The sequence below is a fragment of the Drosophila pseudoobscura genome, chromosome 2 (assembly GCF_009870125.1).
Source record: "Drosophila pseudoobscura strain MV-25-SWS-2005 chromosome 2, UCI_Dpse_MV25, whole genome shotgun sequence".
Classification (NCBI taxonomy): domain Eukaryota; kingdom Metazoa; phylum Arthropoda; class Insecta; order Diptera; family Drosophilidae; genus Drosophila; species Drosophila pseudoobscura.
Genome location: NC_046679.1, coordinates 29003066 through 29018047, shown reverse-complemented (window position 1 = coordinate 29018047; position 14982 = coordinate 29003066). Strand labels below are relative to the sequence as shown.

At 39.9% G+C, this 14982-nt stretch overlaps 3 protein-coding genes across 4 annotated transcripts in view; 2 read left to right on the top strand and 1 right to left on the bottom strand.

Annotated features, from left to right (window-relative positions):
• The window catches only part of side-VI (sidestep VI), a 201373-nt gene that overhangs the window by 127009 nt on the left and 59382 nt on the right, over positions 1–14982 (bottom strand). The window lies entirely within an intron of this gene.
• Positions 5964–6649, top strand: LOC6897930 (uncharacterized). The gene is made up of 2 exons (XM_002137996.3): positions 5964–6084; positions 6147–6649. Exons 1-2 carry the CDS (start codon positions 6058–6060, stop codon positions 6570–6572), a joined length of 453 nt encoding a protein of 150 aa, XP_002138032.2. The 5' UTR covers positions 5964–6057; the 3' UTR covers positions 6573–6649.
• On the top strand, positions 7290–8082 carry LOC6897929 (uncharacterized). Of its 2 annotated transcripts, none has more exons than XM_002137995.3 (2): positions 7290–7465; positions 7522–8082. In XM_002137995.3, the coding sequence occupies exons 1-2, from the start codon at positions 7409–7411 to the stop codon at positions 8023–8025; spliced, it is 561 nt and encodes a 186-aa protein (XP_002138031.2). In that variant the 5' UTR covers positions 7290–7408; the 3' UTR covers positions 8026–8082. The 2 variants fall into 2 exon arrangements, with proteins under 2 accessions (XP_002138031.2, XP_015038308.2); XM_015182822.2 differs by having other exon boundaries at positions 7291–7465; positions 7525–8082.

The window sequence follows — 14982 nt, the reverse complement described above, 5'->3', positions numbered from 1 at the left end:
TTGTTGATTTGCAAAATAAACGGTTCACAACCGATTCGTAAATTATTCATAATTTTTTATTTATTTATTTTTTATTTTTTAATGTTAATATTTTAAATTAATAATAATAAATATAATGTAAAACTAGATTAAGTTGCCTCGAGAAGTAGCAGTAAACTTGTTTACAATAAAAATTTTTCAAAAGAAAAAAAAATTATAATACTATTTTTTTTTAATTTTAAAACTAAATTTTTTTTACATTTTTTTTTTTGTATATTTGTATGATTTTTTTTTTTTATTAAAAATGTTTAAATTATTTTAAAATTATTTCCTTTTAATCCAGATTCTCATAACTGTTTTCGTACCAATTAATAACCGATTCATAAATGTTTGAATGTAGCCGTTTTGCAATATAACCGATTCATAGCCGATTCGTAGATTATTCATAATTTTTTTAAATTAAAAACTGATTAATTTTTTAGTTTTAAAGCCGGTACTTAAAAGTGTTTTTTTTTTTACTTTATTAAAATTTTTTTTAAATGTGTTCTATTAGAAATGTTGATAAACTGTTTTGTTTTTAAAAAATTTTTTTTAAATTTTTTTCTGTTAAAAAATGTTGAATACTTTTTTTTATTTTTTTATTTACAAATGTTTAATAGTTTTAATTATTAACAGCTTTTTTAACTAAATTCTTATGAAAATTAACCGCCTCGCAACCGATTAACCCGATTCAGCCTCGATTCATATCCGATTCCAATAAGATCTTAGGGCTCTTAATAACACATTCAACACCAAGTCATGATGGATACAAATACGACTTAAAACCGATTCAAACACCAGTCATAGCCGTTGTACAACCGAATCATAACCTCTTCATTCAAATCCATTCGACGCCCCACCAAAAAAGTTTCTAAAGCCGAAACATTTCCTTCAAAGTACCAGCAGGAAATCATCTGTCAAGGAATTCAATGAACTTGATTGAAAATGGCTGGGAGTTCCTGGCATTCGATAGTCTGTAAATTCAATACTCGATACTTGCGATATGCGTATCTCGCCGGAGTAGCTTCATAAAACATTAATTTAAATTCTGTTAAACTTCTCGTTGCAATATGGAAAGGGAATATGGAAAATCCAATAATGATCGGGATTCCTGGCCAATAGCCCCGTGCGGTAGTCCCTTCCCAGACGGACCTCGACCCGGCGCAACTCTTTTGCAAAAGTGGAGTGCAGCTGGTGGCAGGGCAGGGCAGGGCAGAGCAGGGCAGGACTGGCATCAAGTATGCAACGCATACACCTGCACACTCGCCATGCATGAGAGGACATATGGGGCATGCCACCCACCCACAAGCCTGGCTGCCTGCCATACCTTTTGCCCGTACCTTTACCTTTGCCGTTACTCCTGGCCAAATAAGTGAGTTAAGCAGCGCTCACGGCGCATAGCGGAGAGCGAGAGAGAGAGAGAGAGAGGAGCAACAGCAGGAAAGAAGCTGCTCTTTTTTTCTGTTCTTTAATTTGAAAAAATTGTCAAGCATCAAAATACTTTTAGAGCTTTCTGCCACAGCACAGCCAAAGGCGTAGCAAAAAAAGGGGGGAAAGGGGGAAACCCAGGCCCCAGCCCCGGCCCAAAGAAGTTACTGGCTGATGGTCGGAAATCTGAAGCCAGGAAAACCGCGTGCTGTGCGTGCAAATAAATCAAATAAATTATGAAAGTAGAAAAAAGAAAACCAAGCAGGCAAGCAGGTAAAAGTGTGAGAAATGGTCCTTGGATCTGCTCTGTTTCTTGGCCTATTCATATGCTTATGTTGTTTTTCCTCCATAAGCAGAAAAAAAAACATAAAAAAGGATAGCTCTGTAAGTAGACGAAGATTTTGATACCCTGCGATTCATGTGGAGCAAATGTCTACATTTTCTGATGAATATTATATCGATCGATCGATGGTTGCCAGGCCAGCTTTATGATTTTGGAGTACATAATTCCTATTGAACACCATACCGGTTTATAACCGATTCGTATTTGTGCGATAATCGACTCCAAAATTATTCCAAATAGATTAAAAACCTTTTCATAACCGTTTAATTAAAGAATGATCCATAATCGATCCATAACCGATCCACAACCGATTCCAAACCCGATCCATAGCCCGATACATAACCAATTTATAAACGATCCATAAATGATCCATAAACGATCCATAAACGATCCAGAACCGATCCAAAAGCGATCCAGAGCCGATCGACAACCGATCCACAACCGATCCAAAAGCGATCCATTACCGATCCATAGCTGATCCATTATCGATCCATAGCCGATCCTCAACCGATACATAACCAATCCATAAACGATCCATAAGTGATCCAGAACCGATCTGTAACCGATTCATAAGCGATCCATATCTGATCCATAACTGATCCATAACCGATCCAGAACCGGTCCAGAACCGATCTATAAACGATCTTTAACAGATTCATAAGCGATCCAGAACCGATTTATAGCCGATCCATAACCGATCCACAACCGATCCACAACCGATCCACAATCGATCCACAACCGATCCAGTTGCGATCCATAACCGATTCATAACCGATTGATAAGCGATTCATTCCTATTCAACACAGGCTGAAATGAGATTTAACCGATCCATAACCGATTTCTAATCTACTCAATACGATTAGAACAAAATCCTAACCGTTTCATAACCGTCTCATACCTTTTTAAAGACCGTTTCATATCCAAATCTACACGGATTGAAAACCGATCAGTAACCGATATTCAGAAACCAAATATTTCATTTATTTCAACCAAAAAAACTTCTTTTGGATAGATATAGTGATCCAATCTGATCGGTTTCAATTTACAGACTTTAAGGGAATAAAATTCAGGTCTTAAACCCAAAAAAAACTACTGAAGTCCCTCCTGCAGCATACCCTCTGAAAGGGTATTAAAAAGAGCAGTGTCAAGGAGGCAGCCGCGTTGCAGCTTAACTTGCTTACACATCAGCAGAAGAAAGAAGCAGACAGGGGCAAGAGCAGGAGGAGGCAACACCAGAGGAGATACAGCAGAAGGAGGCAGTGGCAACGGCAGCAGCCATCGAGGTGGTAGCAACCAAAAAAGAAAAATGGTAAAAAAAAAAAGGAGTAACATCGGTGGCATAAAAAGTAGCACCAACAACATCATAATCAACAGCACAAAAAAAAATATTAATGGAGTTTTCATGTTTATAATGTCATTAGCTCACAAATGCTGCTGCCGCTGCTGCTGCTGCTGGATGTTGCTGTTGCACATGTGCCGTGATTCGCTTGCCACACATATTTTCTGTGATTTTTTCACAGCTTCCACTCCACTCCGCACACACGGAGACAGCCATAAACATGCGGCACACACACACAGAGACACACAGAGACACATAGACACCACATCTATAAATGTGTGAACACTAATGTGCACATTATGTTTGTGGGGCCATTATCCTTGGAGCACACGGAGTGGAGCGTCTAGGAGTCTGGGGCATACAAGTGGCAGGGCGTACTGCCCACCAGACCATGCCACACAATAAGTTAGTTGTAATATGATGGGGGTCGGGGGCGAAACCCTTTAACTCATTTGTTTTGCTTAGCAAAAACAGGAAGCAAAAAAAAAAAAGAAAAACAGGAGTGTTGAGGGTTGCAAGAGGGTTAAGCAGGGCCGGGGTGGGGTTAAAACAAGAGACGTGTGAAAGAACGTCCGCCCGCAGTCTGTCTCGCTTTAGACCCACAAGGGGGTAACCCTGTATGTGTGTTTGTGTGTGTGTGTGTTTATTAATTTTATAAATAGTCAAAAACTTAATGACTTAACACTTATTTTAGATATATTTTCTGTATCGTAGAAACTGTAGACTGTCATTGACTTTCCATCTTTCTTGTGACAATTTCTCAATTTTTGTGCTAATTCATGAGCAGACCCTCCTCCCCCCCTTCCTGTTTTCTTGGACATTTTTTCTATTTTATAATGATAACATTTTCATGTTTCAACCAGGCTTTAATGCCGCCCCACATGAGTCCCTTAGGAGGCAACACACACCCATTTTTATGAAGTCTTTTAAGGGGTTGGTGTCATTAATTTTCACAAATTTTCCTTGCGGGAAAAACTACTACAGGCAGAGATTTTTGTATTTGTCAATTAACATTTTTCGCTGGAAAATGCATTATTAAAAAGAGGGAGCCAAGCCGAGCCGAGCCGAGGCCCTTCAATCAGCCCAAGCCCAAGCCCGAGCCTGAGACGGAAACGGAAGTGAATTTCAAGTTTTCCTTGGGGGGTGGAGGGGGAGGGGGAGGGCCAGTGCAACCGTTTACATCCGCGCTTAGTTCGCCTTTTGTTTGGTGGCGTCCAAGAAAGTTGTCGCATTTTCATTTATTCATGCCTCCGCCTTGACCAGGCCGTGTCCCTGCCATTTGTTGCGTTTTTCTTTTCTGTTTTCCTTCAGCCGGGACTCCCTGGCCGAGTGAGGGGGGGGGGAGAGGCTCTGTGTCCTGTGCTAAATGTAATTTTCCGTTGTTAAATCCTGTTTCTCTCGCGCGCACGGAAGTCAACTCGAGGGGAAAACCAAACAAAACAGAGTACAGAAAAATAAGGAGAAGAAAACTCCCAAGGAGTGAAAATAAATTACTTGCCTGGCACTCGGCATCAGCATCAGGCCTCCTCCCAGGGCGCAGGACTCTGCTCCTTCAAATGCAGATTGCATCTATTGCCGCATGTCCTTGTTGTTAACAAATTAAATCTATAAACGCGGGGGTGGCCAATGCTGCAACGGTGGCAACAATTAGGCGGAACGATGATGGCGTGTGCGGAAGTCGGAGTCAAGTTTCGTCCTGTCAGCGGAAATGCCATCAAAAGCGTGGGGACACACTGCATAAGCTATTGGCCTGGCCAAGGACTGCGAGGATTGAGGGAAAGGATAAGCATTCCCTTAAAAACAAAATATAATAAATAAATAAAATACCAAAAAAAATATATTAAAAATTTAATGGAAGGATGGATAATAAATAATCATTCCAATTTACGATTTCTGCTAACAATAAAACGATAAAACAAGTAAAAAAAATATTAATAAAAAAAGAAAATTAAAAAAGAAATTAAATTAAAATAAAAAGATATATGTGAATAATTTTTTTTCTTTTGCAGTTTGCCATTAATATAAAAATTATTATATGTATATATATATTTATATATTCAATAAAATTATGATTAAATTACATTTTTTAATACATTATATTTATATATATTTTATATATTAAGATGAATTATGAGCAGTAGCAAACGCTTATAAAACGGCGATTTAATTTAACTCAAAAAAGAAATAAATAAAAAATAAAATGGATAAAAGAAGAAAGCAAAAGAAATACAATTTTTTTCCAACTTTTCTGAGATTTTATAGTACAAATTTTGAAACCAAAAATATAACGCAAAAAAATGATTAATTTGGAATTCAATTTGTATTAAATAAATAGTTTAAGAAAAATGTGATTTTTTTAAGGTTTTGAAGTCAACATAAAAACTGAAAACATTTTTTATATACCGCAAAAAAATTATCAATTTGTAATTAGAAAGTTTAATACTTTTCAGTCTGCAATTTTCAGAATACAACCGATGTAACTTATGTGAAAAAATGGGCACTACCTCTGAAAAAATATTTAAAAACAAAATACCAGTTTTTAAAACTATTTTAAGAATGTTTTAAGAAGAAACCTTACCACAGAAAAAGAAAAACCATAATTCATTAAAAAAATAAAAAGCCCCATATCGATAAAAAAAAATTTTAAAATAGTTCAATTTTGTTGCCTAGTGTAATCTGTCCCATCTCTGTGTGTGTGTGTGTGTGTGCCTGATGTCTGACCATGGAGCATCCTCCTCCCCTTGGAACTCTTCTCAGAACTCTTACACTTGGCGGTGTCGTGGTGGGTCAATTACCCTCAACCTTCAATGCTCCAGGAATTTTCCAGTACTTTCATGGAATTTCGTACAGATAGCAAGCCTAGAAGCGGCATTCACTAGATACAATTTCCACCTCAGGAACACACACCTGAAACACACAATTCCCAAGGATGCTGCTGATTCGAGCTATCGTTCTGGTAAGTGCAGGAGGACACGATCATTCGAGGGAAAAACTCGACTAACCCACGCTCTACCCCAGATGCATTTGGTCATCTTGGCCCGATGCTCACTCAAACAGAACGTAACACTGGCACAGATTGTATCTGGATCTGCCACCAAGCAACAGGCCAATGCAACAGCAGCTGTGGAAGTCCCGACAACAGCGATGGGGACGACAGCATCCGCTGTGCACTTCAGGCGCGTCCCAAGAAAGGTTGTTGATATCCCAGTGATTGGATTGGACTTTGAGACGTCGCACAAGCCTTGTGATATGGAAATGAGAGGAATTCGTCGCTACATTTCAGCATTCCCCAATCAATGCATCTGGAGTTTCAACAATCGGTATACCACCGAGGGCTACTATCGCGTCTACAAGATGTTCCAATTGGAGGCATTCTTCTTTGGTCAGTACCACGAGCGTCTAAAGCGCTACGAGACGGAGCCACATAACTACAAAGAGGCATGAGGCACCACTCGACTGGCTGACTGTTTAACAGAACTTTTGTCTTTACTAATAAAAATAAATTTGGTTTTGAAGATTAATCTATTTGGATGTGTGTAACCAACAGAAGGAAGCGTTTCCCATACCATAAACTATGTATATTCTTGATCAGCATCGATAGCCGAGTCGATTTAGCCAAGTCTGTCTGTCCATCCGTCCATCCGTCTGCTTTCGCCCCCAACAAAGCACGAAAATCTTTGGCAAACACAAGATACAAGAAAACTAGAAACGCAGAACCATAGACAAGGACTATATCTAACAGATTGCCGAATTTGAATCAGATCGGGATATTATTATAGCCTGAAGAAGCAAATCAATTTGCGCTTGCCACGTGCTTGCTCATTTGCTGTCTCTCTCTCTCTCTCTCACGCACTCTTCGTCGTGCAATGTTAAGCTCGGGCACAAATATTGAACACGCTGTAGTTCTCCCATTGCTGTGAAGGTGTTAGCGGGAGGGAGACGCACCGCTCAGGCAGGATCAAAAGGGACAAGAAAGAGAGAGCGCGCATGGATCTTGCTCCTCCTTGCGGCAATGTTTTGTAGTTTAGAAAGAGAAAGAGCGACAAGGTTATTGTGTCCTCGAAGGATAGTTTGGCAAGGCGCTGAGTTATTGGTGGAATCCGAATAGGACACTCGCCTATGTATAGTCTATGCCCTCTGAGAATCAAGCTTTCATTTAAATGTCAAAATATAGCTATAATTAGCATAATTTTTAATTAGTATATAATTAGATACATATGCGCCTTCATCGCTCGTTTTTTAGTCATTATATATTGTTGTAGCTACATAGGAAATTAACCATGAATCCAAAATTGTACTTCATTGCCTTGACGCTCATAGCGGAGCTTTTTCTTATGGTACGTCCAAGAGAAAACGCTCTCAAATGATCACCCTACTCATTAAATTTCTATAGCAGTTGCCTTTAGGGGAAGCCAGGAGTGTCTCTAATGCTGCAGTGCAGCAGAAGATCGAGGAGAGCGGCAACATTACGAATACCACTAGGAATGACACTTCAATCCAGCAACAGAACGAGACCCAGAACTCCACTTTCAGCGTTTCAGTATCGAATGGAACATCTGTATCTGGGCCTTCGGCATCTGTTGCCCCTCCTCAATTATCGCCATCTGCTGTGAAGCATATACGTCGCCAAAAGCGAGAATATTCAGTAGATGTACCATTTGATTTTTTCACAAACCATATGCACTGCGACATGGATCAAGCGGGAACTAATAAGGTTATGAAATTTTTCCCCTTTAATTGCGTTTGGATTGCAAACAATCGCCACCAACACGAGGGCTGGTGGCGCATTTACATGCAAGCATTGATGGAGGCATTCTTCTTTGGACAGTACTACGAGCGCTTGAGGCGCTTCGAGCTCGACCCGCACACCTTCGACTACACGGGGGTGGGTATTTAGTACTCTATAGTCCCCCATAAAATGGGTGCAAAAATAAAATTATATGTAGATATTTTTCTATAAGAAAATAATCTCTTAATGGGAGGGGCTGTATTTTGTTGATTTTAAAGGGGAAGGGGAAACCCTTTAATTTCAAATAAAAATTTATTTTACTTATTTACATAAAATATTTTAAATAAATAAACATTTTAAATAGATTTACATATATTTAAATCAAAATTAAATGTATGTTACCTATGTTTTTTATATATTTACTTAATTTTTTTATTTTCAATATTATTTACTTTATAATTTATTAATTTTTTTGTATACATTTTTTATAAATTTATTAAATGTGGATTTATTTATTTTTTTGATTATTTATTTATAAATATATTTATATTTAAATCAAAATAATACTTGTTTTAGTCGAGGTAGTAAGTAAGGAAAATATAATGTTTTTTAATTTTTTATAATTGTTTTTAATGTTAAATATTTGTTTATTAAATTTTATTTTTGTGATTATTTATTTATATTGTTTTATTATCTTTTTTATTTTGTATTTTGTTTATAAATTATTTAATTTGTATTATTTATTTAATTTTGGTATAATTTTTATACATACATACATTTTTTATAATTTTTTTAAATATTTCTTAAATTTTTTTTAAATTTGTTTCTAAATATAATATGAATTTATTTTAATTTAAAACCCAAATATTTATTTAAAAAATTTAACTTTTATGCTGTCATTTTTCCTTCTGCTGTTTCTAGGTATTTTTTTTTATATTTTTACGCCTTGAAGAATTGTTGATCAACTGCCAAATGCCACGCCCAACTAATTACAAACTTCTTATGTCTCCCGCGGAAAACACATTTACTTTAATTAAGTTATTTACCCCGCCCATATCCCCCACCCGCCCAAAAAGACAAATGTTCCCGAGAGAGAGAGAGAGAGAGAACCGCCTACCGAAAAAGAAAAGAAATTTACTTTACAACAAAACGGAAGCGGGTCATAGTTTTTATACATCTCTTGACATGACCTCTTCTCTCCTCCTGCCTCTCTCTCTCTGTCTTGTTGCATCTCACCCCTCCGGAGGAGGTCGGTCTTTGTCCACTTGGCGGGAAAACAAATTTACGGCATTGCTTTTAGTTGTTCCGTCGTTATTGTTGTTGCACATTTGAAATGTACATAATAATTCACACGCTACTCCCCAGCCACCGCCCTGCCCCCTCCCCCTTCCCCTCACCCTCTCACACAGTGAAGTGAAGGACAGGGGGTAGGGAGAGGAAAACGACGCACAAATCTACGCCAAAAGTAAAGTCATAAGAAAATGCATAAAACATGGCCCAACATTCGCCGTCAACGTCGCCAACACTTCAGCTGCCTGCCAGGCAAAAACTTTTCTCATCATCAACCACAAACAAAGGCCAAAACAATGCCAGAAGGAGAGAGAAAGAGAGAGGCACGAAAAAAAAAACATAAAATAAAAAAACAGAACCCGAATCGGTGGACCAGGCCCAAAAACATAAATTGCTGCAGGACAGCAGCAGCAACAGCGCCAGAGTCGAGCCTAGGCAATGGGCATATCTCCTCGCTGGCCCCGCCCCCACTCTTATGGCCAAGGACCCGGCTAAGCCACAACAACTTTGCAGCAATTAAGCTCGGGGCAAGCTCTGACATTGGCAGCCGGAGTGAGACGGGAGATGGGCGAAGGAGAGCAAATAATTTTTAATTGTGCTGCACAATGCTGTAAAATTAATTCATCTTTTTCACACTCAAATAAATTGCTGTTGACGCGACAACAACAGTAGTAACAGCAGAGGAGCACAAGCAAGAAAACAAGACACGAATTTGATTTGAAGGCGCTCAACCGACTGAAAGATACCCTTTACGTATGAAATTCTATCCCAAATAGAGGCTTATAAGGAATTCGATGCCCGCAATGGTTGCCCTTCACCAAAACACAGACGAATGTACCCTAGCGCTGGCACTCGGTACTCTTCGGTTCTCTGGATCACTGCGGCAGCGCAGTCTGCTTTTTTTGCTTCCTCCATTCTCCCCTCTGAAGCAGAACTGCGCCTGAGCCACGAGATATCGCTGCTAGAGAGAGCGAGAGCGAGCGAGCTGCATTTTTGTTTTTGCTTTGCATTTCTGCCTACATAAAATGTATTTACCTGCCGACCGATCGCCCGAAAGCTTCGCCTCTTCGGCTTTGGGAGCGATGGACATGTATGGACAATACAACAACGAAAAAGAATTGCTTTTGTGTTTGCTTTGCATTTCTGCCTGCATAAAATGCATTTACCTGCCGACAGATCAACCGAAAGCTGCGCCTCTTCGGCTTTGGGAGTGATGGACATGCATGGTCTTGCAAGGCAGCGCAGAGTGATATTTGTTTGTATTTGTAGTCGCCTCATAAAGCTGATTCTATGAAAACTAGTCGCTCAATGGGTGTTTTCTTTATGGACTTGGGAAGAGATTGGTCGCTGAAGCCTTTTTCTGTTACATATTCTATGATAAACACAATACACCCCACCCTAAACCAAGGTATCAAAAGCAACGAGGGAGACAGGGAGAGAGAGTGAGAGTTGGGTGTAGAACAGAGGAAGTTGTTGTCGCCGTCGTTGTCGTCTGCTCAAGAGCGTAAATAATTACATTTTCTTTGTGCTGTTGCCAAAACGTTGCAATTGTTGCTGTGGGGGCGACGGCGAGTCCTGTGCTGCCTAGGGGGGGTGGAGTGCAACTGCAACCTGTCAGTGGCAGCGACAAGAAAGCACTGCAACTGCGTGTCATACATGGGGCAATGTGCAACGAAAAACAGCAATTTCTTTAATATATTTACGCCCAATGCTTGTTGCAACAACGGGTGGAAACACACACACACACAGAACAAACAATGATGCATACAATTTATATTTAATTATGCGCAAATTAGGCCCCCCCCTTCTCCCCTCCCCAACGCAAAGCAGTGGCAAGTGTTGGCACATGACAAACACTTGCAACTTTTTGTAGTGCTGGTGGTGGTGCCTCGTAGTTCAAATGCGGGTCCGGAATTTACAGTTTGAGTTGGGTTTTTGTTTTTCACTCATTTCGAAATTTTACGCTAATTTTCTTTTCCCTGTTTGTATTGCTGCGGAGTGGCAGTGCCCGCCTGCTGCCTGCAGCATGTTGCATGTTCACAAGTAATTTACTCGTGGAAAAACTTGATGAATATTCGAGTCAAGTGCTCGCCGCTGGCCCAAGCATCTTTCAACGGGTCTGCTATCATAATCTATCCTTACCCTTTAAATTATTCATTTGTGCCTAGTGCCTCAAGGAAATCATTTGCCCTGGAACATGCCACGTGGCGGGATTAGAGGCCCCCAAGGCCAAAACTGCCGTCAGCAGTGCGTATGAGCAATTAATAGGAAAGGAAAAAGGGAATTTAAAGCAGGAATTTTCCAAGAAAAGATGGCATCAATGAACATTTAAGGCGATTGATGGTGGAAGTCTTACTGGGCGAGAGCTAGATGTGAAGAGAAATAGTGTTAAGCCACTGGGAGAGAGAACCACAGAAAAAGGCAGCTTTTTCCCATCCCAAAAGAAACAGTCTTGCTGGAAGAGGACTAGAGATAAAGACAGAAACAATTGCTAACTGCTAAGCCACACTGGGAGAGAGAACCCCAGAAAAAGCTAGCTCTTTCCATCCCAAAAGAAAAAGTCCCACTGGTAGAGGTCTAGAGGTGAAAAGCAATAAAGTTCCCAGCTGCTAAGCCACATTGGGAGAGTGTGGCCCTCTCTCCAAAAAGTAAAATCATCCATCAAGAAAATGGTAGAATTTAATTTCCATAAAAATGTCCCTCCCCAGAGCCAAGACTTTAATCGATGGGCGGCCGCAAGAATATTTGAATATTTCCCCGAAAATGGAAATTCCTTTCAGCCAAGAATCTCTGCCACTGCCACTGCCACCGCCTGCTGCCTGCTGCTTCAAGAAACTTGTCCATCCAAACTGCACTTGAAGAGTTTTTCGTTCAACAATTTAACTTGTAGAAGAATCTGCTCTGTACAACAGAACTTTGTCAATCGAATAGTTTCGCTCTTAAGAGACACACACCTACTACACCTCTCTGTCTCTGTCTTTGCCACTCTTGCCCCAACAACAACAACAACAACAACACCAACAGCAACATTCAGGTGCGTTTGCACACTCATTAAACGTCCCCGAAGCCCGCACAATTTATGGCGGCAACGGCAACGGCAACGACGGCAGTTGCAAGTTGCATGCCTCCATAATTAACTTGTTGTACTTTGCATCGCATGCAGAGAGAGAGGGAGAGACTCCCCCACCATATAGGGGCTGCCCCAAAGGGGCTGCACGACTATTATTAGGGGTGCCCCTGCACCTGCACCCCAGCACCGTTGCACACTGAATTTATGAATGGAAACCGTGTTTAGGGCGGGCTGGTTGTGGGCGTGGGCTGGCCAATGTTATGCAAATACTCATAACAGTACCCGCCCCCCAAAAGAGCTTCGTCGCATGCAGGAGGGCATTTTTAATTTGAGTCCTTCTCGCATTCGTACGAGTATTGTGAGTGCGAATGTGAATGAAATTTTGCCGCGCTTCTGATGACAGACAGAAGGGATTCGGGTTTGGGTTTTGGGTTGGCGTTGGGGTTGGGGTTCTCTGTTCTTCTGATGAGGTCGCTGCATGGCATGTGAATTACTGAATTGGGTGCGCCTCCGCCGTTTATGTCGCGACAACAAAACGCTTCAAATGTCTGTGACCTTTGCAGGGGTGATGGAGTGCAGCAAAGGGGTCTAAGGAAGGGGCGGGGGGGCCTTTCTGCGTGAAGGCATCAAAGGCTCACAAAGCGTACAACACCTTCTCAGACGACAACGACTCCCTTGAGTATTTTGTTTGGCAAATTATTTGTGTGGCAGCAACAGCAGCAGCAGCAGCAGCAGACGACGCATTATACAAATGAGAAAATGAATTAAATAAAATGCGACCGAGCGCGTTTTGTTGTTTAGTTTTTTTTTTTTTGTTTTTTTGTGGTTTGTGGACGGACGACAGGTCGTCCACATATGAACCTGAAAAACGACAGACACGAGACGGGGACACCTTTCTATCTTTCTCTCTTCAGCCACTCGCGCTGTTCCTTTCTATCTCCCTTTCCCAGTGTGGCTTAACTGGAAGAAACTCGCCATCTGCCTCTCTCAGTGAGGCTGAGAGGCTGAGGCTATTATTAAAATAATACCAAAATACTCAACAAATAATACCAACTACAAAAAATTGTCTGCAATTAATACAAAAAATACCTAAAACTACTAAATAATATTCGAAAAAATACTGAATACTAAAAAAATGTACTGAGAAAATACTGAAAACTATAAAATATTGTAAAATAATATAATAATATTTAAAAAAAATATAAATACTTAAAAAATATACTGAGAAAATGATAAAAATTATCAATCAAATAACAGGCTTATCAAATTATCAATTATCAACCAATACAAACAAATATACTGAGAAAATACTGGAAATATTACCATATTTTCAAAGACTAAATAATATACTTCAAAAACACTGATAACACAAACAAAAATTCGTAGTACTACAAACAAAAAAATCTTAAAAAGGCCAAAATACTTCAAAATCCCAAATAATAAACTACAAAAATAATGAAAACACACGTAAAATATACTGAGAAAATACTACAAATTATATAACTTTAAAAATACTTTTATAATTTAAAAAAATTCTACTTTTTTTAATGAAATTAAATATTTTTTAAAATTTTAAATCCTTTAAAATTATTTTCAACGATTTTAAAATACAAAAATTAAATACTATAAAATCGTTAACCTTCAGTAATCCATCTCGCAGTCTTTCTTCCAGCGTGGCTTAGCAGCTAGAAACTTGTCCTTCCTTGTCTCTCTCTCTCTCTCTTATTTCATTGCCATAGGCTCTTTTTCTCTTTCTAGCTCCCTTCCAGTGAGTCTCGCATCCGTAAAATATACATGTATCACACAAAAAAACTGTTTTCTATCATCTTCTATATCGAAATTCTGTTCCACAGCTTCTTTTAGCCATAAAAAATACGAAAGGAATTCCATGAAGCTCGCTTGACCCACAATTAATATATATATACATAAGGCCAATGCCCCACCAACCACATGGAGTATTTTTTACGAAAATATGAAATATTAAACGCGCACACACGATGGCGGGGAGAGCAGAGGGCTAAGCCGTGCTGCGCATTCCGTGGCGAGAGTGAAGTTCTAGTAATACTGATTTATTTATTTATATATTTATATGTAATGGGCATAAATGTTATCGCTGGCAAGCAAACAATACAAAAGCCCGACAAGGACAAGGGGCAGCAGCGGCAGCTAAACAGGGGCGGCATGGAATCCCCCACGCAAATGGTCATTTATAACGATTGCCCCCAGAGAGGAGGGCACAGGGGGGATCGAAGGATGGGCCAGGCATTACATAATAATAAAATAAACACTGGCTGAGGGAAGGCCAAAGGGGCAAGGGGCAGGGGGGGTGCTGGGGGTAGCATCCCTTTTCACTTTTCATGTTGCATCATTTAATATGCGACGCATTTGAGCGCTTTATCTCAAGCGGCCGGGCCGAATGGTCGCTCTTTTTTCTTCTGGGAGGAGCGAGAGGGAGTATTTATCATCAATCAACGCACGGCCTGCTGCACACACACGCATGCATTTTCCACACACACACACACACAGATACAGATACACATATGTGTGTCCGCTTATGACTTTTTGGGGGGAACAAACGGAACGATGGCGCGCACATCTCTTGGACTCTCTCCTCGAGAGTCCTGATTGATGAATCGCACATGTAAATTAATTTTCTGATGTTTTCTTCATTTTCCATCTCCGTCTTGTCAGAGTTGTTTGCGCCACACACTGTATCTCACAGATACAGATACTCATACACACAAGCACACCCGAATGTTCTTCTT

What these genes read in the sequence shown, in the direction of transcription:
- LOC6897930 (XM_002137996.3), top strand. Translation starts at nt 6,058, where the DNA reads ATGCTGCTGATTCGAGCTATCGTTCTG. An exon ending in TGATTCGAGCTATCGTTCTG is followed by an intron (nt 6,085 to 6,146) that starts GTAAGTGCAGGA and finishes GCTCTACCCCAG; the next exon opens with ATGCATTTGGTCATCTTGGC.
- LOC6897929 (XM_002137995.3), top strand. Translation starts at nt 7,409, where the DNA reads ATGAATCCAAAATTGTACTTCATTGCCTTGACGCTCATAGCGGAGCTT. An exon ending in TAGCGGAGCTTTTTCTTATG is followed by an intron (nt 7,466 to 7,521) that starts GTACGTCCAAGA and finishes AAATTTCTATAG; the next exon opens with CAGTTGCCTTTAGGGGAAGC.